The sequence below is a fragment of the Sinohyriopsis cumingii genome, chromosome 8 (assembly GCF_028554795.1).
Source record: "Sinohyriopsis cumingii isolate HCF-2022 chromosome 8, ASM2855479v2, whole genome shotgun sequence".
NCBI lineage: Eukaryota > Metazoa > Mollusca > Bivalvia > Unionida > Unionidae > Sinohyriopsis > Sinohyriopsis cumingii.
The window spans coordinates 25,675,433-25,703,358 of record NC_142968.1 but is presented as its reverse complement, the minus strand read 5'-3'; the positions used below and the strand labels follow the sequence as shown (position 1 = coordinate 25,703,358).

The 27,926-nt window shown below is 33.8% G+C and overlaps 1 protein-coding gene across 4 annotated transcripts in view; it reads left to right on the top strand.

Moving 5' to 3' along the window:
- LOC149793168 (protein capicua homolog) overlaps positions 1-27,926 on the top strand; it is a 181,734-nt gene that overhangs the window by 126,680 nt on the left and 27,128 nt on the right. For 3 of the 4 annotated variants that reach the window (XM_089967095.1, XM_089967097.1, XM_089967096.1), the window contains exons 14-19: positions 1,519-1,850; positions 5,197-5,342; positions 11,793-11,996; positions 13,033-13,203; positions 13,963-14,345; positions 18,661-18,912. In XM_089967095.1, coding sequence (XP_089823221.1) covers positions 1,519-1,850; positions 5,197-5,342; positions 11,793-11,996; positions 13,033-13,203; positions 13,963-14,345; positions 18,661-18,912 — 1,488 coding nt within the window. Of the gene's footprint in view, positions 1-1,518; positions 1,851-5,196; positions 5,343-11,792; positions 11,997-13,032; positions 13,204-13,962; positions 14,346-18,660; positions 18,979-27,926 lie in introns of those variants that run through there. The other variant, XM_089967098.1, reaches the window with a different exon arrangement.

The window sequence follows — 27,926 nt, the reverse complement described above, 5'->3', positions numbered from 1 at the left end:
TCCATTGGCTTATAGTGAATCATATCATATCAAAGAAGAATTTCCTTAACAACAAATTCATATTTGACAAAAGCAGTGACCTGCTTCTTTTGTTAGTGGGACCTTGCCTTTTAAATTAAATTATATATATATATATATATATATATATATATATATATATATATATATATATATATATATATCCTTCCTTTTTTCTGGGTTAGAAAAAAATACAGTGTGATGCTGATGTCAGGAGCAGTTGTGATGGTGGTAGCAACAACATCAACAGAGTTCAGTATTTTGTTTTAAGCCCATAACTTCAAGGAAAGGCAAAACAGAATTCAGTGAGACCCTTGTATTAAAACATCAACTTATGTACCAACTAATATAATAATAGTAGTACTACTATGACACTATGTTACTAAGATAAATATGTAAAATAAAATTGAATACATTAATCAAGGCAATTATTTATAATGATATAAATGAGAATTGTCAACATCTGATGCTTAAAGCTTTATAATAAATAGAAGAATCTTCATCATACTGATGAACATTTATGGAATATAACCAACAGACACCTGTGTTAGTTTTGGTAAATGTACATCTGTACCTAAAGAAATGGGCAAATGTGACCTATTTCCTCCTGTGCTTCTAAGTATATACTGTAATACTTAAGCAAAATATGTCACTTGTATATGGAATATTGATGCCTGTCTTGTGATGTTTTATATCCTTCTCATTAAAGACACAATAATACCGATGTTTGAAACAAAACTTGTGTGAAGTACCGATGTGGTAGATGCATTTGAAAAGAATATTTTTAAAAAAAATATCACAATGGGTAGATTTTAGTGGAAAGTGAATCTAGTCCTTTTCTGAAGTCAGGATTATGTGTTTGTAACTTGATATCTAAAGACATTTAACTGAGAACACTGTTATCACATGATCTAATACAGATAGTCTTTAGCACTCTAAGAACCCTGAAAGTGTGATCCTTAAAAAGGCCAAGCCAGTTGTATGTCCTATGATTTATTTTTTCTCATCTGGAAAATGCATTATGCTTGCCTTTATGTCAAGTCCAATGGCAAAGACCCTGATCAGCCATTGCATAATGCTTTGGCAGATCATGGTCCATCTTTGTTCTGTTGGTTACTCCTAAGAAACTGCATAGACCCAAATATTCCGGCACATTATACAGTGGCAGATCTGAGTCTTTGCAGTTTGCAGTTGGGCTTGTGAGTATATATGGTATCATTTTTATGATGAGATTGTTACATCAAAATCATCATTGTGGTTTTGCATTGAGTACCATTTCTTTACTATTCTACAATTATGAAATTTGATTCATGTATTTATCTTTTGCATCTCACTGCCAATAAAATCAGGTTATAATTGTTAGAGTTGGGGCTGGAATTAAAGTTCACATTTTGGATCATGCAGTAGGGGAGACAATCATGCGCAATTCTTTATGGTATCTTACAGTGCATGGTATTGCAAAGAAGTTACTTTAACGATTTTCTTTCCTTCTTTTTCAAGGGACAAATTCAGCAACAACTTCACCAAGTACAGACTGTACAACAGCCTATACAAGTACAGCATCCAACTGTACAGCAGGCCCTAACTGTACAGCACTCCAACCAAACTGTACAACAAGTGCAAATCCACCAACAGCATCAGGCTATGCCACAAACAATCCATGTACATCAGCAACAGCCTCACAATGTACAACACTCATTGCATGTACAGCATCAACAGCAACAAGCTTTGCAGACCATTCAAGTACAGCCCACAGCACTACAGCTACAGACTCAGCAGCAACAGCAGTCAGTCCATCCTCAACAGAGAGTACTACTGCCCTCTACACAGAAGTTAGTTTCTTTCAAATCTTTCTTTCAATCATTCTTTGACAGTTTGTTTTCTCTTTTAATTTATTTCTTTGGTAGTGCATATCATTCTTCTTGAACCCATAACTATAATATCTCACTTGTTTTCTGACCTGTCCAGTGCCCATGTGGTTAGAGCATCTGCCACCGATGTGAGAGGTTGTGGGTTCAATTTCCGGCCAAGTCATACCAAAGACTTACAAAAATGGTACTGACAGCTGCCTCACATGGCACTCAGCATTAAGAGGTTAGTGTTAGGACTGGTTGGCCTGGTTTCAGGATAATGTGACTGGGTGGGACATTGTAGCAATGTGACTGAAAAAGTGTTAAAGTTACATTAAAAATCCAAATCACACACACACACACACTTGGCTTCTGCTTGTCACCTAATCTGCATTTCTTAATTTGTATGTTTACCACTGTTTCTGTTATCATTTCAGAATTTAAAAGCCTGTATCAGTGACAATGTTTTTTTTTATATAGCTGTCTTATGTCACTTGTTTAGGCTTGAATAAACAGTAACACAAGAAAGAGTGAAAACAAGCTTTGAAAAAATACAAAAATTTATTTCCCTGGAAATATTCTGTAAAAATGAAAAAATATGAACTTATGGTTTTATAGAATCAAATCCAAAAATAATCAGAGAATTATCCAGGAATAAAATTTCTGAAGTTCTGATAACAAAATGTTCTACTGATTTCATGTTCAAATCCAGACGAAGAATCCAAGATGGAAGATGAAAACATGTGCTGCAATCTGTAGTGTTGAAGTCTACAGTTCCTTGTAGAAACAAGAATTATCACTCCGGTTTCAGATAGCTGAATAAATTTTTATTAAAAAACTGTCTTTGTTTCACAATATTACATGGGCACACGTATTTTCCAGTAAAATAAAGAATTAATCCTTTTGAATCCAAGTAATTTGAAATAATTCCAAACCAAGTAATTTGAAAAATCTCCAAACAGCACAACATACAACAATTTAACAGCCCAACTTCTACTGATTAATTCTCCAAAATATAGGTTATATGGGCTTTCTAAAATGCAAACAAGGGTCACGTGATCATCTTCTAGAAGTTTATAGAAGCAAGTACTTGTTACAGCTCACGTTTACCCAGTGTGACCCTGACGAAAATCAGTATTTGTAATCTAAGAAATAAAAAAATTATTTTTGTCATAAAGATGTGATGTGATGTGATTTTGATTTTTAATGTAGCTTTAACAATTTTTCAGTCATATTGCTACAATGTCTGCAATGTGGCAGTTTATAGTGATGTCTAGCACTGGGGCATCATGCCACAGACATGTAGCATGATGTCCCACCCAGTCACATTATCCTGATACCAGGCTGACCAGTCCTAACACTAACCTCTTAATGCTGAACGCCAAGCGAGGCAGCTGTTAGTACCATTTTTATAAGTCTCAGGTATGACTTGGCTGGGGATTGAACCCATGACCTCCGCATCCGAGGCGGACGCTCTAACCACTAGGCCACCAGAGCGGTTACATATCATAAAGACAAGGTCCCATTATGACCTTGAAAACAACCAATCTTTTTAAAATAAAATAGAACTTGTTTGCAAAGGTTGCTACAAATTCTGAAACAAGGTCAGGATTTTGATCAACACCAGGTGTTTGTAAACTAACAGTCAAGGTCAAACTATTTTCTATAAAAAAATATCTCTGGTGAATAAATTTACATTACAATATCATGTAATGAAATTTTTTTTTATTTAAAAACTGACAAACAGTTATATTGAAATAAATGTATATTAAATCAGATATTGTTGAATAAAATATACATAACAACTGTCATCATGATGCATGTATGAAATGCACCTAAAATGATCATAAATTCTCAAGATGCAATTTAAAATCCTTTTGAGTAAGAAATTTTGTATGCTTCATCGAAATTATTGTAAAAAAAACAACATAATACAGTGGTTCCCTGCTATAAAGGCACTTGTTATTTTTCTGACCCTTGTAATGAAGTATCATTATAGATGACCATTTTAAGTTTTGTTTTATCATTGTTATTGGTAATTTTATTATTTCACCTAATTTTCATTGTTGGTTAACAAGAACTAATACTGTGTTTTCACCATGCTGTGTTCTTGCATCAGTAGGACATGATCTGTTTAGAACATTCCTCATAATTCTCCCTCATTTATAATGTGGATCCCTTTCACAGCTTCCATGAAGTATTATAAAAAGACAGCATGTCTTTCATTTCTTCAATTTCCTATTAAACATGATCAATCTGATTCAATTTTGTTTTACTAGACATTTTGTTTTTCAGATACTAAAACCTTCACGCTGATTAAGGTTCGTGTTCTGCCAACATTTAGAATTTCCAGTTCAGTATTTTTAGCAAGCTATGAAATAAACATTGCACTTTGTGTGGGAGAGCAACCTTTCAGATAAAACATTGTATTTTGTGTTAGGTATAGTTAGCAACCTATCAGATAAAACTTTGCATTTTGTGTTAGGGAGAGCAGCCTATCAGATAAAACTTTGCATTTTGTGTAAGGGAGATTTATCTTCAGATACTACGTGAAGATGGTGCTGATCTGGCCTTCAGAATGGCTGCAGAAATTTGTCAAAATAGTTTCACTATTAAGCATTTAAAAGGAAGAAATGGAATTGCCATGGGGGAAAAAAATCAGCCAGTAGAGGATTAGTCTTATTGAGAGACTCTTATTGCATTTACCTCAGATCCACTGATGCACTTGTGTATACAGCATGAAATAGGAGGTTTGTATTTTTATTTTGAATAGTGATCATCACAGTGCCCTCCTGTCAAGGTCACACAGATCTACTTCAATACTTTTGTGACAATGCAGGGATTTTAGGTTATGCCATGGCATAGCAAGTGAGATGCAACATTATGTGGAAATTTTATTTTGACACTTGGTACAATCATCAAACTTGATATAACTGTTCATTTTATGATGGGGCCCAGAGTGGCCGAATGTTCTAAAGCACTCACCGTTATGGATCACTGCCATCTCACCTCTGCCTGTGTGGGTTTGAGTCGCAGGTTCGGCCTATGTGGGTATGTGAGAAAGCTTGCCAGTAGCTTCTCGTGGGTCGGTGGTTCTTTCTGGGGTTTTGCCGGGTTCTTCCTCTGCCATTAATGGCCGCCTTGTGCTGAAAAATGGTGTTAAACCCCACAACAACAGCACCAACATCATTTTATGACATACATGCCATATAAAGTAGTTCAGTGTACAACAATGAATAAGGTGAGGAATCATTCTGCAGAAATCATGCTTTCATTTTATTATATATGACAACCTTCTTCATTCATTTTCTTGCCTTATGCTTATCAGGGTAACATACATGCAACCAGTGAGTGCCACTCAAGTTCAGATTTCCCCCAGTCCTGTCTCCTCACCCAGTATCAAGATGGAGAGAGTCCAGCAGGGAGTTACCTCCCCTGCTTTCATCCAGGCCTATGTAGGCTCAGTACAGCAAGGTGAGCATACGAAGTTATTATCTCAGCATTTCAGGGAAGAATGTGGATACTGTATGAGTATGTCCATCAGGTGAATACTATATGAGCATGTCCATCATGTGGATGTTGTATGAGTATGTATATCATGTGGATATTATATGAGTATATCCATCATGTGGATATTATATGAGTATGTCCATCATGTGGATATTGTATGAGTATATCCATCATGTGATACTATATGAGCATGTCCATCATGTGGATATTGTATGAGCATGTCCATCATGTGGATATTGTATGAGTATGTATATCATTTGGATACTATATGAGCATGTCCATCATGTGGATATTGTATGAGCATGTCCATCATGTGGATACTCTATGAGCATGTTCGTCATGTGGATATTGTATGAGCATGTCCATCATGTGGATACTCTATGAGCATGTCCATCATGTGGATAATGCATGAGCATGTCCATCATGTGGATATTGTATGAGTATGTATATCATGTGGATATTGTATGAGTATGTCCATCATGTGGATATTGTATGAGCATGCCCATCATGTGGATATTGTATGAGTATATCCATCCTTCATTCTGTCCTATGAGAAAGCATGCTATCACTTCTCCATCCTCACAGCTTGGAAGCGTTAATGAAACTTTGTTAACTAGATACGTGGTTGGTGTAGGTGTACAATAATGGTTTTCTTTCTTTTCCATTCTTAGTAAAATGTTTGACAGTACTTTCAAATGAGGTATTTTGAGAAGAACATTCTCATTGCTGCTTTTCAAATGATTTTATTGAAATATTGTACCCTAAATAAGTGTTTGGTTTAAATGCATAATAAAATTTTGTTTTTTTGGGGTTTTTTCTTGTGGAAACTTTCTTGAAGTTTGATGAGAAAAGGGGCTATAGTGACAGCCATTTTGTTACCGAGTATGATTAACTCCTAAACTATGCAGGATTTATCAGCCATTTTGTTATTGAGTATGATTAACTCCTAAGGTGGCACTCTACAGTTTCATATTTTGCGTAGGGTTAGAATTTAAAAGAAAAAGAATTTTCCTGGCTTTTCTCACTGGTTATACTGGCTATTTAAAAAAGACCTTTTATATCTTAGGTATAATTCAAAGAACCTTTAATTCCCTTTATTTTGGTGTATGATTGATGGATGTAATATGGGTTATAGAGTATACAGCTTGGCCTTACTCCAGATGTGCACCTTTCAAAAAAGTGCTTGCTCCATTTGGTCATTTTCACTTCCTGAACTTCAGAGGTAAATTGTATGAAAAAGAGCTGATAACTTTTTTTTACATTTTATATATTTGGTAATTCATTCATTGCACTTTCAGAAGCTGGTATTGTCTAGTCTGGCAAAATTCATTTTCCCTATTTTAATAGCTGCTATAGATAGTGTACTTTAGACTAATTCAGGCTGATTTTTTTAGCACAAGGGAGCAGTCATTTTAGTTATCAGTTTGTTTAAATCATATACAATTTCCAAAAGTACAATATCCAAAGAAATATCATCCACATTACATTAATGTAGCATAGAGGTATGCTGATATTCTCTCCATTGTGCATGTTTTAAATGCAAACAACTTCACCTTACATACGTCACTCTCTCAAAAGTACATAATAACTGGTGAGCAATTGTGATGCAACATAAAGAGAACATAGGTATTATTGCTGCATGATTTAATTATGATTTTATGGCTGAAACATTTAAGTCGCAAGCATCAAAACAGTCCTTTTGAATAATTATCCTGCATTTCCCCCCCATAGAACAGTATTTATGAGTGTCAGAGTCTCATACAAGTCCAGCTCTCCCCCTAGCTATGCTGTCGTAGCCTCAACTTGATTTGTTGTGGTTGAGGCTACGAACTGATCCCATATCATGTAATGGAGCAAAAAAAATCATCACTAAAGTCAGAAAAACAAACAGTGTAGAAATCAACTACATAAGTATAATCATGTTGTGAAAAAAGTTTGGCTTATTTTGACTTTATTAAGCCCTTACACGATAAAATAAATTGGTATGGTTACTCTAACCTTATCCTGTCCACCATGACAGACAACGCGAGACTCTCGCCGTGACCCCTTTTCTACGTAAGGCTTGCCAGAACATATTTTGGATATTTTACGCTATATTATTATCAACCAAGTGGCGAATAATCGCTTCTTGGTGGAATTTCAAAGTTGCCAATGAACTGTATTTACTTTTAATGCACAAAATTTCTGACCCAAACAGCGCCAAATTTTTACTACGATTTGTTTACATTTCCAAATAAGGCGTTAATGTCCTTATATGGCACACAAACAAACGAGGCTGAGAACGGAAGTAATCACTATTTGAAATAATATGGCAGACGATCTAAACGAAAATATCGGCAAAAAATGGTAAACGAGATTTTACAACTATTTCTACAATGATTTTCGATACTTCCGGTATTAAATAAGAGGACTACTCAATTTATTGGATTATATGCAAGGAATATGTTTAAAGTGTTATTATTAGGCTAAAAGAGTGCCGGGTGTGAATCACACCCGGCTTGCTCCATTAACATGTATACGCTCATGTTAGTACCCTGTCCACGAGGTACGAGTAAGGGTACTAATATTAGTACTACCCTCCCCCATGATAAAAAGTGAGCTATTTTAAGAATGCACATTACATTTTGTAAACATAGCAACCAGTGTTATGCTGATTGACAGGAACATTAAACTAGCCAGAATTATTTCTGAGATATCAACAATGAATATTACAGTTTGAAAAAGGGGATGGAACACATCAGGTTCATAAAGGTCAAAGTGTAAAATATTTGCCTATTGTTTAATATGGAAGAAGCGAATTCACTTTCTCATCATTTTTTTTAATTTCATTGCAAATAAATGAAAAGAAACATTTTCACTATATATTTCTTTTACTTATTGCAACAGTTTTAAATTTAAGTTAATTCTATTCCTATATTCTAAGACTTCTAATTTCCCCATAATTAAGGTCACTACTCAAACAAACATGCCTCATGACAAATTATGTAAGGAGAGCAAAATGAGCATAATTAGCTTATTTTCCTGCTTAACATCAATATGAATGTACCATTTTATTCAGAACATCATACATAATTATATGAAAATAAAACAAATAATTGCTTACATCTTTATATTTGCTATAAGGTGGCGCTCTACAGTTTCATATTTTGCATAGGGTTAGAATTTTAAAGAAAAAGAATTTCCCTGGCTTTCCTCACTGGTTATACTGGCTATTTAAAAAAGACCTTGTATATCTAAATATAATTCAAAGAACCTTTAATTCCCTTTTTTTTGACGTATGATTGATGGGTGTAATATGGTTTATAGAGCATACAGCTTGGCCTTACTCCAGATGTGCACCTTTCAAGAAAGTGCTAGCTCTACTTGGTCATTATCACTTCCTGAACATCAGAGGTAAATTGTATAAAAAAGAGCTGATAACTTTTTTACATTTTATATATTTGGTAATTCATTTATTGCACTTTCAGAAGCTGGTATTGTCTAGTCTGGCAAAATTCATTTTCCCTATTTTAATAGCTGCTATAGATAGTGTACTTTAGACTAATTCAGGCTGATTTTTTAGCACAAGGGAGAAGTCATTTTAGTTAGCAGTGTGTTTAAATCCTGTACAATTTCCAAAAGTACAATATCCAAAGAAATATCATCCACATTACATTAATGTAGCATAGAGGTATGCTGACATTCTCTCCATTGTGCATGTTTTAAATGCATACAACTTCACCTTACATATGTTACTCTCTCAAAAGTACATAATAACTGGTGAGTGCCCCCTAAACTGTGCAGGAGTTATCAGCCATTTTGTTACGGAGTATGATTAAAATTGTAAACGATGCAGGATTTATTGGAACTGTTTAGGCAAGATAAATGGTGTGCAATAAGGTTTAAGATTTTTCCTGTGCCCCATTTTTGGGCAATTTTCATTGAAAAAAATGTTTGAAAAGATGTATGATGAGAAATCAGCTTGTTTTAGGTTATGTGATTTTATTTAAACTTTTGTTGGCAAGATATGTGGCTAGAGTAGATGCACCGTAAGGTTTTACTTTTTTTTTCCAGGCCTATTTTTGGAGCGATTTATTGAAACGTTTTTTTTTATATATATAAGTATTTTGATGAGTTAGATTGTCTTCGCAAATTCCTCATGAATTGCTTTCAGGATTTTATAGAACTTTGTAGACAGTTAAGCTGTTGGTGTAGCTTTGTAAAAGATTTTACTTCTTTCCTCAGTCCCATTTTAACTCACCAGTCTATAACCTCTCTGAAACCTTACAGCAAGATCTGGCGAAATTCAACACCAAACATTTTGGCATGAAGAGTTTTGAATTTTTTTACAAAAATATGCTGATCTGTATACAAAAACTGCTCAATAAAATTTGAAGAAATTTGACACAAAGCATAAAGGGCTTTACATTTTTCACCAGTGATGCTGATGCACACCGTCATATACACCCAGAAACCCTTTAAATGACTTGGTCGCAAAACTGCTCAGCAGAAATTGATGAACATGAGCAGAAAGCATCCAGGCATAAAGGCCTTTTAGAATTAGACACTTGATGCTGATGTGCCTTCATATATAAATGAGGATACAAAATAGAAAAAAATAAAAAAAGTAAGTTTCAAAGCATACACAATCAGCAAAGGAAGAAATTTATACAGATAGTGTCTGACTTAGCCAGATTTGTTTTATTGTACTTGCCTGTTGTTTGAAACATGGTCAATAAACAGGGTATTTAAAAATCAAGTTTTAAAAAAGCTTGCCTCATTTCATGCTACATGAATGATTTATTGAGACTTTGTTGACTGTATAAGTGTTTAGAGTAGTTGTGCTACAAGATTTTAGTTTTTTTACTTTCATTTTGGGTGATTTTCTGTTTAAAAAATGTGAATAAGGTATATTTTGCCGATCTACACCTAGTAAGAAACTGATTTTTTTTCCACTGTAAGAATTTTATAACAACTTTGTAGTCTTAAATATTGGTTACTGTTGATGTGCAATAAGGTTTAAACTTTTTCCTTTGCCTAATTTTGGGTCATTTTCTTAAAACGTTTGTCAAAAAGGAAGCATTTTGAGAAATAAAGTTTTAGAAAGAATCTGTCATCACCTCACTTTATATGTTTCTCCAAGGATTTTTTAAAACTTTTTAAGATTAATAGGTGATTGGTGTTGAAGTGTAATACAAATTTAATATTTTTCTGAATCTCATTTTAGGGTTCATTTTGTGAAAATATTGAAAAAAATAGGTATTTGAAAAGTCAACTAGTTGTTATCACTTCTTTACTTAACAGTGGAATGGATCTTGTGAATTTGTGTTGCCTGAATTCGTAGTTTTGAAGATGTGCAACAGAATGTTACCATTTTCCTGTAGCACCTACTTGGTAAATTTTTTGTAAAATTTCTAATTAAAGAGTATTTTAAAAAACAATATTTCAGGTTCAAGATTAATTACCTCTTCAACAGAAGAGTGAACTTATCCTTTATTGACTACAGTTAGTGTAGATGGGCAATTCAGGACAAAATATGTATCTATAATACAAGTTACACGGGTCATGTAGACATTGAACTCTATTTCAGTAGTGGGTGTCATTTTTAAGAATTTTAGTCCACATACCTTTAAGTGGACAGTATTCACTTCATTTGGATTCATATACGTCCATATTCCCTTGGAAGGCCATTATTTAGTCACCCCAAGAGGTATATATGGCAAAATCAATGTTAATGTACGTAGACATTTTTGGACCAAATGAACCTAAAGGTGTGATCCAGTATAATCCAGATTGAATGTTGCATGCTTTGATGTCACAATGAAAGCTACGCATATTGATAAAGAATTTCATACTACCCTCAATTGTGATGATTTCACTTGATGCACTCTTAATTTGACCCAAGTTTCATACATGGCCACCATTGAAAAAGTCCATAGCATAGATAATTTTCAGCTGAAAGTTTCTTGGTGACATTTAAGATGCTGAACATTCAATAATCATAATCAAATAGACGTTGATTAAAGAAAATTAGTGTTAAATTTTAAAAGAACAATTTATATTTAATTTAAAATGAGTAGATGCACATACATGACTCATGTGACTTGTACAATAGTTTATTCATCACAAGAATCTGAGCTCCGTACTTATTATTTATTCAAATAAGAAACAGAATTACACTGTAAAAATTTATTTCTCAATTTGTTGCTCAAAAATTGAGATAATAATTAATTTACCTAATAAAAACACAAAGCAGATTGTGAACAAATTACAGCATTGACTTTTCAGATTGTATCTACAGTCTCACATTTTTGTTTATTTAACATGAATTTTCATTGGTTTAATTAAAATAAACATCCAACATATTTTGAAAAAGCTCTGATATTAAATACAGAATGAACAAATTTTTATGGTCTTGTCTTGTTTTATTTTCAGGCCAGCATGGAACGGTGCAGCAGGTTTTGATACAACCACAGGCAGCTCGCTCACCATCTTTGTCTAGCTCAGTGCCAACCCGATCAAATGGCAACACTGTTGGAACAGTCTCTCAGCCTAGTATAGCTCCCAAACCCTCCACCCCAGGGCTTAAGTCACAGACACCCCCACCTCCAGCCAGTCAGAGCCCACAGTTCTACCAAGGTATCACTGATATTTCCATCAACTTAGATTGTCTACTGATTTGCCAGATCAGTCCAATTAACCATAGTAAAAAATCTTTTTGAGATTCCTTTTTCTTCTTCAGAGATTGTTTACCATATACTCTAGCTTATAAGTTAAGTGCAACTGCACAAACCAATTCTGCTGTCCCATAATGCAGTGTCCAATCTGGGTCCATGCAGTTTATTAGGAGTAATCGGTACAACAAATAATATAGATCCAGATCTGCCAAGTGCGATGGTAGATTATCGTCTTTATTGTTTGCAGTTGGACATGACTTGTAAACAAGTATTGATCATAGTGAAATTAATACAATGCATTCAGCACTCAGGATGAAGAAAGTTGGATTGATAAAGTCAGCCTGTAGAGCAGAGAGGTTTTTTATTTCCTGTTTCACTTATAAGGTTCTTTTCATGTAATAAAAAGTTGGATATTTAGCCTTTTCTTAGAAAACAAAACAATATTAAATAGTAATTTAACATTTAAGATTTAAATTTTTATATAAATACAAATATAATTTGGAATGAAAACCAGATTGATCTCTTCACGAGGTTTCCTTGTTATATCACATAGTTAAAGGTTGTTCAGCACAGATTTGATCACTGACAAGTTTGCCGTCTATTGAAGAACATGAGAAAAATGTATAACATAAATGTATATTTATGGAATCAGAGGTAATTTGTTTTTCATATTTCATGCAGCCCAAACTATATTTTGAGCTTTTCCAGATTTGCTACAGTGTGTTGCTGGAACAATGGAAGACAAAATACCTGCTAAGCAAGTGAATGATCAAAGCCAGGTCTCAAAAACTTATAATGAATTTAAGAAACAGTAGCAAATACGTGCAAGCCTTCTAGCAGCAACATTTCTCGTATTGTAATTGTATGTATATTTATTGTTTTAAAATATATAAAAAGACAAAAGTTACAGAGAAGTTTTTAATATAGTACATACATCATAGTTTATATAATACATAGTAGAGTGATAATGATAAAAAAAATTTGACTTACCTTTATAGGTGTCATGAATCTTAAGAATCAGAGCTACATTACTATGGCAACAGATGCCAAGGGTGACATTGGTTACATCACAAGTAGTAACCTACAACCCAAACCACAGAAGATCAAGGCCACAATTGCTAATATTCCAGTTGCAACAGAGAGTCTACAGAAGTTTGCATCCATTCAGCGTAAGTAGGGCTTCTGGCTGACAAACTAGTCTATTCTGTCAAAATATTTTTCATGGAAACTCTATTTTTGTGGTTAATGAGCAGTTTTTTATGGATTTAGGAAAAGTGATATTGTGTTGGAACTTAAACTGGTGGCTTGGTTCATTGGGTCTTGAAATTAATGGTTCATAACAATTTTGAAATCTACCCAAATGGTACAATCCAGCCACCTCAAAAAACAATAGTGTATTCAGAACAAATGCAAGTGGTCATTAAGCCACATAATCCTGTTAATCTAAAATTACAGATATTTTTTAAAACATGTTGAGAAGTGTTATATGCCAAAAAAAAGTACACTAATAAATCATATGATATACTTTTGACTCAATATTATTACTCTGAACTTTCAAAACAATGTTTTCAGTCGGCCCAAATAGGTTACCGCATTTGTGATACCCTTTAATCACTAGTCAGAACAATCAGCCTGAATAGATTTATGGAATTGTGATAAAACAATCAGGCATTAAAGTGACCTATTAATGGGGATTTCTCATCTCCACATTCAGAGGAAAAATGACAGTTCAATAAAGCTGCTTTTTAAATTTTATCTTTCCTTGAATTTAAAGTGATGTCTACTTTCTTTTGTATTTATTGATGAATGCATTGCATTTTTGGCATATGCAAAAAAGCAGTTGCAGATGTGTATTTAGAAATTAGATTTCATGTTTTTTTTAAAATCTGAATTTTTGCATTCAGGTACTTTTGTTTGTGATTTTGCAGCTTCAAAGACGGTAGCATCGCCAAGCCATAGGCCATCAAGTTCAGCATCTCCTGTGATGAGCCCCTCATACTCAAATACTTCAATTCTTAGCTCTGCCCTCTTGGCCCCAGTGACTAGTCAGGGTCCAGGACAACCAATACACAATGATCACAAACCCCAGAAGCCTTCTCCATTAGTCCTAGCTCAAGCCCCAGTGAAGCAGGCCAGAGGGCAGAGTTTGGAATCCTTTGAGGTCAAAGATCAAAGGTCAGAGGAAGGAGATCAAGAGGTTCCTAGTGATCAAGACTATGATAATGCTAAACCTCAGAGATCATGCAAGGGAAAACGTTACAGAGAAATAGTGCTTGAGAGTGGCATCAAGGGTTTCAAAAAAGAAAGAAAGGTAACTTTACCATGTAATTATGAAGTAAATTGATATATTTATATATCTGCATTAAGGCAGAGGGTGTGATGTTTTGGTGTTGTCTGTCTGTCTGCTACTGGTTTAATTTCTGCATGATAACTCATGTTGTCTACTACCTACAGTTACCAAACTTTGAGGAAGGCTTGTACTTTGGCTATGGAAGAATTCTACTGATGTCAAGGTTAGAAGTTCAGAGTTCCTTGTGACTGAATGAAGAAACATGTCTTTGCACAGTTAATCAAGTTCTTCATCATCAAGAGTTACCACAGATTGTGCATGGCTTGTACTAGGGGTTACAAATAATTATCAAGTTTGAGGATCACAAGGTTATGGCCAAGATTACACTGGCAGAAGATAAATGCATTATGCTGTGTGATTTAGGTTCTCTACCATCTACAGTTACCAGTCAGTTTCAAGGTCAGAAGGTTAAAGATCAGAGTCACTGACTGATAAATAAAAAATGGTTCATGTACATTAGCTTTACTTCATATACCTGGACCAAAATAGGTGGATAGCTTCACTTACAATAAGAAAGAAGTCTTTTGGTTTTATATTCAAATGCCGAGGTCACTATAATTGAAAGAAGAAAAATGGTTTCTTCACAGTAACATAAGTTCTACATCACAAACCGACTGCTTTGGTGGCCTAGTGGTTAGAGCATCTGCCTCGGGTGCAGGAGGTCGTGGGTTCAATCCCTGGCCAAGTCATAGCAAAGAATTACAAAAATGGTACTAACAGCTGCCTCGCTTGGTGCTCAGCATTAGGAGGTTAGTGTTAGGGCTGGTCTTCCTGGTGTCAGGATAATGTGACTGTGTGGGACATCATGCTCCATGTCTGCGACATGATGCCCCTGTGCTAGACATCACTATAAACTGTCACACTGCAGATGTCATAGCGATGTGACTGAATTTTTTTTAAAGCTACGTTAAAAATCCAATCACACACACACACACACATCACAAACCTGAGCAAATGCCTGGATTGCTTACATTAGAGGTAAGGAAGAAACCAGTTGATTTTTAATGAAAAGGTCATGGTAAGTTTGAAAGTAGAAAAATGGCTTCTGCACACAGATTTCAGTTATCTTCATAGGGGATTATTACCATGTACAGAGCAGTGGTGGATAACATGCACCTTGATTTTCAACCCAGAATGAGGGGGAAAAACTTAGTTCTGCCGTTTATTGCGCATATGATATACACTTTTAAAAAGTGAGAATTTAGCTCCAATTTTCATTGTGTGACAGCAGTCAGACATTTTGGATATTTGCACTGATCATTTGTTAGATGACATTTGAGTTCTTTACAGTGAACCAGTCTTACTCAGATTTGCTGTCAGTATGGTGCACTCAATAATTCAAGAAAAGATGAGAACATAAATTTGGTGAGAACAACATCTAGGCCTAATAAGTTTTCTATAAATAGTGCAAAACAAAATCAGGTTAAGAAAAATAATAATAATAATAATATTTATTGTTATTGTTATTATTATTATTATTATTATTAACAACAACTATAATTATATATGGTATATGGTATTTGTTCAAAAACATATTTTTAAAGATAAACCTTTATACTAAGGTCAGTATTGACTTTTCTCCATGGGTGGCCACTATTGACAGATTTGACTATTTCAATTCAGCCATAGATAGAGAAATTAATTATTGACAAATCTATTAGATCAAAAGTTATTGAATGTTGAACATTAATGGGTACAGTAGCTGTATTTGTTCTGCTGCATTGTGGTACTCTACACCTTTAACAGAAACATGACAGTAAAACAATACGTTATATTGTGTACGTGTATTTCTGGTTAAGACACAGAGCAAAAACTGCATAGTGATGTGAATTGAAATGAATTTATTAACATAAACCAATTAAAGAACAAGACTATTGATTTTTGTAAGCATTATTTAATTATTAAATAACAATTAGTTACAATGAGATGGATTTCATATTTCACAAGGGTGAATGTGACATGTAGGTAGCTATAGTGTTGTGATCGACCTGAAATTTTTTATTATTTTTACTTTTGGGGTCTAAAATATATGTACTTTCCAGAAAATGTTAGGTGAAAAAAGTGTGCATTATACACAACAAAATTCGATGAACAGGCAGCAGGTGTATAATATGCTGTTAATGTTACTTTTAGTTGCACATGAACATTTGAATTTGCTCACAGAAAGCTCTGGAATTTGTATGATAATAAACAAAAGGATCATATAGTATTACTAGGCAAGTCTTGAGCTATTTACTGTAAATATTCGTGGGGTATCCATTTTTATGGGATACCAGTTTTTGTGGGTTACCAATGTTCTCGGATTAGATTGTTGTTACAAATCATGAATTTAAAGATTCAGTGAACAAGTTTTCATTGTGAAAACAATGGGACACCTTTCCCTCTCTTTGAATTTAAGCAATGATTAGAAGGAATTTTTTAAACAAATATTTATCTCCACAAAAATAAATAAATTCACAGTGACTAATACAACTGGATAGCCCAAAATATGTAACAGGATAGACCCGAATGTGTAATAGGATTAGCAAGAATGTGCAGTAAAATATCCCAGAATATGTAATAGGATATTGCATAATATTGAACCTTGTGTTTATACCTGCTTGTCTAACTTGTCCAAACTTTATATACAATACTGTCATATTTCACAGATGTGGTGTTTGTGAGAAGGATTTTATTTTCTTTCATTTTGGTTTAAAGGTAAAACTGCATATATTGCTCAATCATTTTGTTGGTAAAATGAGACATATTCTTTGAATTAATGAGATAATATTGTAGAATTTGCTGTATTAAAGGTGAAGCAAGTGGTATTGGAAAACCAATTTAAACTTGTAAATAATGTCTTTCCAAAATCTGTGTGAGCACTCTTCAAATATTTCCAGAGAATAAATAATTAATCCTTTTGAAATTCAAATGATCTGAAGATTAACTCAAAATCTGGCAACAACAAAGAAAATAACTTGATACCAAGTGTAAAAGCCCAAAAACTGAGAAATCTCTCTCTACTCATATCTATTAAAACTAACAAATTCGTAGTTATGGAAAAACCAGAATTGCGAAATGAAGGGGTGGTCATGTGATCATGTTTATATCACGTACACAGAATATGGCATTGATTAGACCAAAAATTTTCTCAAAGAAATAAAAAAATAAAAAAAAGTTGTTTACATCTTAAACCCAAGCCCCATCATAACCTTGACAACAACCAATCATTTTAAAATAAAATAGAACTTTGTTTACTAATTTTGAATCAAGGTCAGAATTTAGATCAACACCTGGTGTTTATGAAAAGAATGATTCAGGTCAACCAATTTTCTGGAAAAATATCATCTCCAGTGAATAAATTTACATTATAATATTATAATAGCATATAATAGAATAAAAAATTTAAAACTGACAAACAATCAATTAAATTAATATATATATATATATATATTAAATCAGATATATGTAACACAAAAAATGTGTATTTTAGCAACAGATATAGTCTTTTAGTTGGTAGTTAGGGATGCTGTAGTGGTGGTGTATTTTAGCAACAGATAGAGTCTATTAGTTGGTAGTTAGACTATCTGTTTCTAAAATACACAGCCACTTCAGCATCCTTATCTACCAACTAAAAGATTATATCTCTTGCTAAAATACACAGCCACCACAGCATCCCTAACTACCAACTAAAAGATTATATCTCTTGCTAAAATACACAGCCACCACAGTATCCCTAACTACCAACTAAAAGATTATATCTCTTGCTAAAATACACAGCTACTACAGCATCCCTATCTACCAACTAAAAGATTATATCTCTTGCTAAAATACACAGCCACCACAGCATCCCTAACTGCCAACTAAAAGACTATCTGTTGCTAAAAAAAAACACAACCACCACAGCATCCCTAGCTACCAACTAAACGATCATAATACGCAGCCACAACAGCATCCCTAACTACCAATTAAAAGATTCTATCTGTTGCTAAAATGTACAGCCACTACTGCATCCCTAACTACCTAAGTAGAGTCTTTTAGTTGGTAGATAGGGATGCTGTAGTAGCTCAGTGGTTAGCAGGCCAGAAGTTACAGGTTTGATTCTTCCCCAAATCAGCCTAGTTTACATCTTTGGTGTGTTCATAGGCAATGTACTTCACTGCCATAGCCTTGGCACTGTATAGCCTCTCAGGTTTTGATGTACCATTAGAAACCTACCAACCAAGCTAATTAGTGATAAATTGTTGATCCATTTAAATTGTTGATGCATGAAAATGGTTCTTTAATTTCGTCTCAGATCCACAAGTCAAGCTCCCAGGAAGCAATGGATGACAGAGATAAGGGTCCAGTTACTGTGGATGCTACTGCAAAGGACACACCCACTGTACCTATCAGCTCCATGTCCACAGTCAGTGGGAATAGTTCTTCAGTCAGTATGGCTCCACCTACAATTGGAAGAGCTAGTCCTGCAGTCATTGTGGCTCCACCCACCAGTATGCCTGCCTCCACCTCTTCCTCAGTATCCCAACTGCTTGCTCCACCACCTGCAGTGAGTTCTGGAACTATAACTGCCTTTAATCAATACGTACCAACAAAATAAAACCTCTCTTTTATCGATTTCTCTAATTTATATCATAATTTTTGCCAGATATGCCCATAATTTTTTCTCACATTCCCTAATGTGGCTTCTGTTTTAGGGATACTTTTGTTGTTTTTTCCAGAGCCAATTCATTAAACCAGTTTTTTAGAATGGATTCATTTCAGAGGTGATGCAAATTCATTTATATTTGTTGAAAACTGGAAATTGCTGGTACTCCATATGTGCACTTTATTTTGAAGCTCAAGGCAGCAGAACACATACTTTCTTTCTTGTCACCTAATTCAGTTAGCACATAGATCATGTGTCTTCACGGACACAGAGCACTTCTCAGTAAACTCTTAAATGACTTGTGACAATCATCTACCAAATTAATTTTTTATTTTGTTGTTGAAACAATGCTGATCTTTGATGATATGCTTTTTTCACACTCCTGAGGCCTAAGTGGTTAGAGCATAGGCCTTGGATGCGGGAGGTCATGGGTTCGAACCCTAGCAGAGTCATACCAAAAACTCTTCAAAATGGTACTCGCAGCTGCCTTGCTTGACACTCAGCATTAAGAGGCTATTGTTAGGACTGGTTGATCTGGTGTCAGGATAATGTGATTGTGGAGAAAAGATGCCACATGTCACCATCATGATGCCCAAGTGCTAGACATCACTATAAACTGCCACACTGCAGACATTGTAGCGATATGACTAAAATTATTAAAGCTGTGTTAAGAATCCAAATTGCACACACTAATGTGCTTTGGTCAAAGTGTTGAGTTAATGAAGCACTAACTCATAAAATTGACTCTCTTTATGAAATTTGATTGGTTACAACAAATTACATCTGCTGCAACCACCCATGTTATCAATTACATCTGCAAGTTATCAATTACATCAGCAAATAAAAAGTATGTACTGCCATTTGATTATAAACTGTACAAATTGACATGTTTTAACTAGATATGTTATTGATGGGTTGTGAAGTCTTGCGCTCACTTGCAGCATTGTCTGATCCCATAAATGTGGTTATACTACTTTAGTGGGCAGTATATTTTTTTCTCCTTAATGAATAGCTAAAACTGACTCTTGTGACTTGCATCCAGTAGCAGCTTAATCACCATATATTACGGTCATTTATCAAGAGTGGTGTATAGTCATATTTAATCTACCAAGCTACTAGAATCACAAAAGTGCAAATTTACTATGTAAGTAAGTAATACATTTATTGGTTTTCTTACTTTGCTAATACCTGCTTTGCTACATGTACACTGAATAAAAGTTGCATGCTGGTATGACCGCTCCATTGGCCTAAGTGGTTAGAGCTTCCACCTCTGATGTAAGAGGTCGCAGGTTCAAACCCTGGTCAAGTTGTACCATAGACTTATAAAAATGGTACTTGCAGCTGTTAGTGTTCAGCATTAAGAGGTTAATGTTAGGACTGGTCAGCCTGGTGTCAGGATAATGTGACTGGGTGGGACATGATGCTAAATGTCTGTGGCATGATGCCCCGATGCTAGACATCACTATAAACTGCCACACTTAAGACATCATTCCAATATGACTGAAGTTATTAAAGCTACATTAAAAATCCAAATGACTCGCAAGCATGTGCATACTGGTATTATAATTCCTTAAACCCAATATGGGTAGGATTCACACTGGAAGGGAAAAAGTAACTAGAATAATTCTTTTGCTGAGAAATCAACTTTTTATGCCAAAGACAAATTTCCGTTTTGTCTAATAATTTAAATATCCCTAGTTAAGACTCCACCCATTGTAAAACATGTCTTTTAGTTACACCGTCTTACTCCCTGCTACATTTCTTATTAATCTTAAATCACAGATTCCTGAAGCACTTTAACTAGGTTTTGATATGCAAGTGACCTTTGTCCAGTAAATCAGCCCCATAACATATACTGATACTGATGAATAGTTGTGGTCTGATCTCACAGATTCATTAAATCATGCATTTGGTGCAGAAAAATGCTTCCACAATGCATAATGTACCTTACCTGTTTTTCTTTTATCTCTTGAGTTGAGGTGAGATGAAGGGTCCATGTACAGATTATTTCTGGATCAGACGTTTGATAACTTGTAACTCCATGTGAAATAACACAACCCTACCCCTCCTGTGGCCATTTCTAAGGTTCATACTGATGTTCCTTCATATAGAGCAATTAATCTGTGCAAATTTTGCTTATTTGCTCATTTGAAAGTTTCCAGTGACAAAATAGCAGGGATGCTCAAGTCAAGTTTCATGACCAAAGCAGTGGAAACTTTAAAATGAGTGAATGAGCAAAGTTTATATCAATAAAGCAACTTTATTTCTTGATTAAAAGGATCAGGTAAACAGGTTCCAGAATTGTATATGATCAAGAAACTAATGAGTGATGAGCTAACAAGTGAACAAACAAATAAACAAATGAATAAATAAATAAATAAAATGTTAATATTTTTGTCAAGAAGTTTTGCAGTTTTTGAAAAAGCTTCCTTGCAGGATCTGTTCAGATATTGCTTTGATTACAATTTTTCAGGAAGTGACTTTTTAAAAAAAAACATGACTTTCTACATTACAATATTTAACAAAGTGCAGCACTGTTGTTATTTACTTTCAAAATAATGGTGGTGCATTCTGTTGTAGTTCATGCAAAAATGTTTTTTGTTGAGCACAGTAAAGGCTGTGTTTATTGATATCTAAAACCAATAAATACATTTACAAATGAAAATTATATTTATACTTCTTTTCTCCCTCATATCTCCCTTGAACTCTGTGACTTATTTATCAGGACATTTTTCCAGCCCTAGTTTGGGCCCTGAATTAGTGAATTTGTCTATTTTAAATCAAATTGAATGGTGTACAAACCTAATTCTGCTTGGTGTTTCAATGTATTTTCCTGTAACTCGTGCAGGTATCGGCTACATACATGAAGAGACATGGGCAAATTATCTGACTTGGGGATTAAATGAACATTAGTAGTTAAATAGTTCCAGATAAAGTTTTACAATTTAGAAAAAAATAGTCATGTTTGATGCAAAGGACTGTGTACACTTCTTGTTATCACATAGTTACATGTAGAAGTATTCAGTAGTTATTTTTGTCAGTTTCAGTTGTAATGATTCACATTAAAGGGAATGTATTTGATATATTGTGCTTTTGAATAAAGGGGAGGAGAGAAAGATGATTGGTCTGATTTAACAAAACCAGCAATTACCTAATTACTGTAAATCGTGCAATATATTCTGAACATCAGGATGCTAATATTAACTGAATGATGCATCTCACAAAACAAGACATGCCTTGTGCATAGAGTGAAAGAAACCGTTGAAGCTATGTGAATTTTCATTCAGTTAATTAAGCCTATAACATCTCATGTTTTCTTGCTGACAGGCTTCAGATGAAAATGATGACCTGGATAAAATACATACCACTTAACTGTATTTATGGAGGGTGGCCATCCTGAACCACCCTCCAAAATGGAGAATACAGTATTTCTAAGAGATATGATTCAATTGAAGCAAAGTTTCTACACAGTGGCCTGAAAGCTGAATATTTTCTCAAATCACCTCCACATAAAAATGCATCTGGATCAGCTGTCTTTATTTTTGCTTAAACTCAGCTAATGGAATCGTAGAATCGATTTTTGTTTTAATTTGGATGCTTCACATGCTCTTTTAAAACTGAACCATCTAACAGTTACTCGGTTTTCTTATAACCACTTGTGTAGCTTGTGGATCTTCCATGAAACTGTTTTTATTCAACTCTTGTTTTTAAGTCACTTCATCTCGGTGTAAATTTGTTGCTGTGTTGAACACCATTTTACAACCTTACAAAACTATAGGTATATTTTTTTTAAAGATCCAAATCTTCTGTGAAGATCAAGGTTATGAGGTTAAGCTAGTAGGAAATGTATCCCATTTCAGTTGTGATTCAATGACCTTTGCTAACTTTTATGAAATCTCATCATAACTCTTTTCCAGAGTATAATTATCAATTTTGTCGAATATAAATATCACGCTTTTGTTCATCATTTCTTGGTTACATGTTCTTGTACAGGTTCTGAGTAAATGGTAATCTTAGGATGAATATCAAAGAGAGCCATACTTAAGTTATTCAATGGTCTTCAGTATATTTTTTTAAGTTGCAAATTTATACAGATGGTCTTCATTCCAGTTGCTATGCTGTCATTAGCATTGGTTACATTATTTCTTCTGATTTTTGATAATTTAAAAAAAGAAAAGTTTTCAAAGTATATAATGTGTTCAAAAATTAATTATCATTTTGTGGAAGACATCATTTTTAAAGAAAATAAGATATGTGACTTTGATGAGGATTACAAGATATTGGCATGATGGTCACTGTTAAATTCAGGTGCATTAGTTGCATGCACTATAATGCAAACCATACAGGTCATGTAGGCATTCAGTAAAAAACTTTCAGTAATGGGTGTCATTTATTTAGAATTTGATTACAGTTACCTTTAAATGTCAATTATTTTACATCATTTTAATCCCTATACATCCATATTCTTTTTGGAAGGTCATTATTTACATGCCCCATAGAATGTAAAAATCAATGTTAAAAAGTACATAGAGATTTTTAGAAGAGGTCAACCTAAATATGTGATTCAGCACAAACTGGATTAAATGTTGTGCACTGTGATGTCACAGTGAAAGCTGCACATGTTGAAAAATAGCGTACTCCCCTGTTATTTGTTATAATAGACCTGACTTATTCTTTTCTTGTCATAGTTTTATACATGCCCACCATTGCAGAAGTATTTTAACACTCAATAATTTTCATCTGGAGGTTTTTTTATGGCATTCGTGGCACATAACTCAAAAGACTTTGTTTAAGCTATTTTGGTATTCAATTTTAGAATAAAAATGAATATTAATTTAATCTGAGTAAATGTGCCAATATGACATTGTTGACACTTCAGTATAGTACATGTATGTTGTTTATATTTCCTTGTGTGTGTAATGGAATAAATAGTAATGGAAGTACCTTAGTTATTGTAGAAATTTCTGTTTAATATACATTTTATTGAAAGCTGATACCATTTTGACACCCTGATATTAAGAAAAATCTTAATCATGGATAAAAGCATCAGACAAAAACATAAGTGATACAGTATACAGATTTTTCATTAATGAGCTTGAGATGTCATTTGTATGAAACATTTTAAATTTTCAATTATAAACCAAACTTCTGTATGTGAGAAACATTACTACAAGTACTTTACAACTTGTATTACTTGATTATGTACAAAATATTTAAATGATATGTAAAAACTATAAATTACAGTATTATTTTCTTTTGGAAGAAGTTATTGACATATAATGGGACATTTTTCAGCTACTTGTCTTTCAACACTGTATGGTTATGAAGATTTTTAATACTTATTCATGGTGAAGAACTTAGCAATGAGTATTGAACAGTACAGCAAAGTGTTGGCAACTTTGAGTGATTTTTGTCCAAGTCATTAAAAGCTGCATCAGAAAGTATGTCTGTTTTTTGAGATACTTTATTTTTTATTAATACTTAAATACAAACAACTGTTATTAATGCTTTGTTTAAAATCCCTATTAATCTATGCAGATGAACAACCAAAAACTGTTCATTAGCACAGGATTGAGGAATCCACCCATACAATTGAAGACAACGATCTTCAGTTGATTATGGTTTACAGATAACAACAATATTGTATAGTATAGACTGTGTTATTTCTTTTCTTATATCCCTTGATCATTGAGATAAATGGAATGCCACTTCATTGCACTTCTGAAAACAATTCTCCAGAGGCCTGTGAATGTTTCCTAAGTGTTGTGCAAATCCAGTGCCTTGTATGATGGCATTAACCATTCCTGATGAATGCCTGACATTGCCAAACCAGTAAATATTTTTCTTCTTGACAGTTGTTTTTCGAGGTTTTGGTTACCGGAGACTATCAAGGATACATCCTAATGATAAAGTTGCCATTTGCGTGCTGTGATATCTGTTTTTCTCTTAATTTCCAATACTTTTATGAAAATATTCTCTATCAACATCTCAGAAGTTTTACTTAAATTTATTACATCTGCTGTTTATAGACATCATGCATGACCAGTTGTTATCAGTAAATGTCTTGGAAAATTGTTGTAACAAAATGAAAATAAATAAATTTATTTCCTTCAACAATTTTCATCCAAATTTTTCTGAGAATTCTACTGCTAAGTTCATGTACACTTAACTTCATTACTTAACACCATATACAAGTTTTTCCCTGAACTGAATATCACTCTTCATACTATACCCTTATAGAATTGCATTTTTTTCAGGTCATTTCAGTTACTGCTCCCACAATACTTGCATTGCACACCTCCTGTACAAACACTCAGGCATGTGTTACCACCAGAAGATATCTAGGACCCTTTATGAAAGAATGTGGTTTATACTTTATAACAAATTTTGACTCTTTATGGATTTTATGATTTTATGCTTTTTATCTTTATCTTATGTTTTATATACCATGTACAGAATGTAAATATCTTCATCTTGTAGCTTTTATCTTTCATTGGATTGTATATTCTAAAGACTTTATCTTTCATTGGATTGTGTATTCTAAAAACTTTATATTTCATTGGATTGTGTATTCCAAAGACTTTATATTTCATTGGTTGGATTGTATATTCTAAAGACTTTATCTTTCATTGGGTTGTGTATTCTAAAGACTTTACCTTTCATTGGATTTGATTGTCTATTCTAAAGACTTTTCCTTTCATTGGATTGTGTATTCTAAAGACTTTACCTTTCATTGGATTGGATTGTGTATTCTAAAGACTTTATCGTTCATTGGATTGTGTATTCTAAAGCCTTTTCCTTTCATTGGATTGTGTATTCTAAAGACTTTTCCTTTCATTGGATTGTGTATTCTAAAGACTTTACCTTTCATTGGATTGGATTGTGTATTCTAAAGACTTTATCTTTCATTGGATTATGTATTCTAAAGACTTTACCTTTCATTGGATTGGATTGTGTATTCTAAAGACTTTTCCTTTCATTGGATTGTGTATTCTAAAGACTTTATCTTTCATTGGATTGTGTATTCTAAAGACTTTTCCTTTCATTGAATTGTGTATTCTAAAGACTTTATCTTTCATTGGATTGTGTATTCTAAAGACTTTTCCTTTCATTGGATTGTGTATTCTAAAGACTTTTCCTTTCATTGAATTGTGTATTCTAAAGACTTTATCTTTCATTGGATTGTGTATTCTAAAGACTTTATCTTTCATTGGATTGTGTATTCTAAAGACTTTACCTTAATGGTTTTTTTTGTTGGGATTTTTATTTTTTTTATTTTGCAATTCTTTGTCTTTACAGTTTTAGAACTTACCTTTAATTGGCACCATATAACCAGAACTGTGCTTGGCTGCCACTAAACTGTGCACATACATTCGTTTATATATATATATATATATATATATACACACACACACATACATACATTGTGATTTTTTTCTCTTTTATTAGGCTGTCACTGGCATCTCAACCCACTATTACCATTCCAAAATACAGTAATCGCTGTAAAGCACCTAACTGTATGAAAATGTAAAAAAAAAAAAAAATACATTGTTCATTGATTTTCTTGATTGATTTGCAATGTTCAACTCAGCCCAGGTTTCTGTATAGGAAGATTGAGCAAAAACTGCATGTAGGAAAATTATATTTTTTAGGTATGTGTCGTTCAGTAATTAGATAACCTCATTAGATTTTTCACGCTGTTTGAATGATAAAAATATGATATAGTTTTAAATGTTTGACTTTTTGAATTTAGACATATTAGTTAAAACTGGGTAGCATGACTAGGCCAAAACTACTACACATAGCAAGTTAAATTGTATACACATGTAATGATGATGGGTTAGACAGATTTACATGCCATTTAAACAATTATATTTTCAGCTCTGCTGATCATAGACCAGAAAAGCTTATGATCCCTCATCCCACATGTGTCCATTGATACATACAGTGTTGTTATTGTTATCCCCCTAAACTACTTGGAGGATTGCCATCAGACTTGACAGATACATTCATCTCAAGGTCCAGTTGGTCCTAAAAGAAAATAATGCTTCTCAAACATCAATTATAGCCACCATGGCAGCCATCTTAAAAATTGTGTTGTTGCTACATCTTATAATTCTGCTGCCAATCCTACCTCAAATATGGTAACCGCAATGAACATACTGTAAATTCAGTTACATATCTCCTGAAGGGATGGTCACATCAACATGGGGTTTTCACTGAAATCCTTTAATGGTATATAATAATAATAATGAGGACTTTGTATAACGCCTAGTCTTTAGAAACTCTAAGCGCTTTACAACATTAGACAACACCTAGAAGATAAAAAACATATAATGATATGATTACAAAAACAAACACCATGAAATTAGAAAACATTAAAAAAAACATGCTGAGAATGTTTAAGGTAGGAAACATTATTAGGTCTTTAAGTTTGTTCTTGCAGTAGAAATAAGTGAGTTTTGAGAGCCCTCTTGAATGTGATCACTGTGTCTTTGTGTCTTAAGTTCAGTGGGCAATTCATTCCACGTTGCTGGGCCCTGGTATGCAAAAGAACGCTGTCCATATGACTTCGTTTTCATAGTGGGAATAATGAGTATACAATTGTCAGAAGAGGAGCGTAGGTATCTTGCTGGTGTGTACACATGGGTGAGGTCAGATAGGTATGTTGGACTAGAGTCCGACAGTGAAACGTAGTACAGAGAACAAATTTTGTTTTCGATTCTGGATCAAATGGATAGCCAGTGTAGGGTGTGCTCTGATCGTGGTACTCTAAGTATGATCTGAGCAGCTGTGTTTTGAACTTTTTGAAGTTTCTGGAGAAAATATTGAGATGAACCAGACAGAATTGAGTTACAATAGTCCAGTCTTGAAAGTACTAATGAACACACAAGTGTTTTAGTGGCATCAGCTGA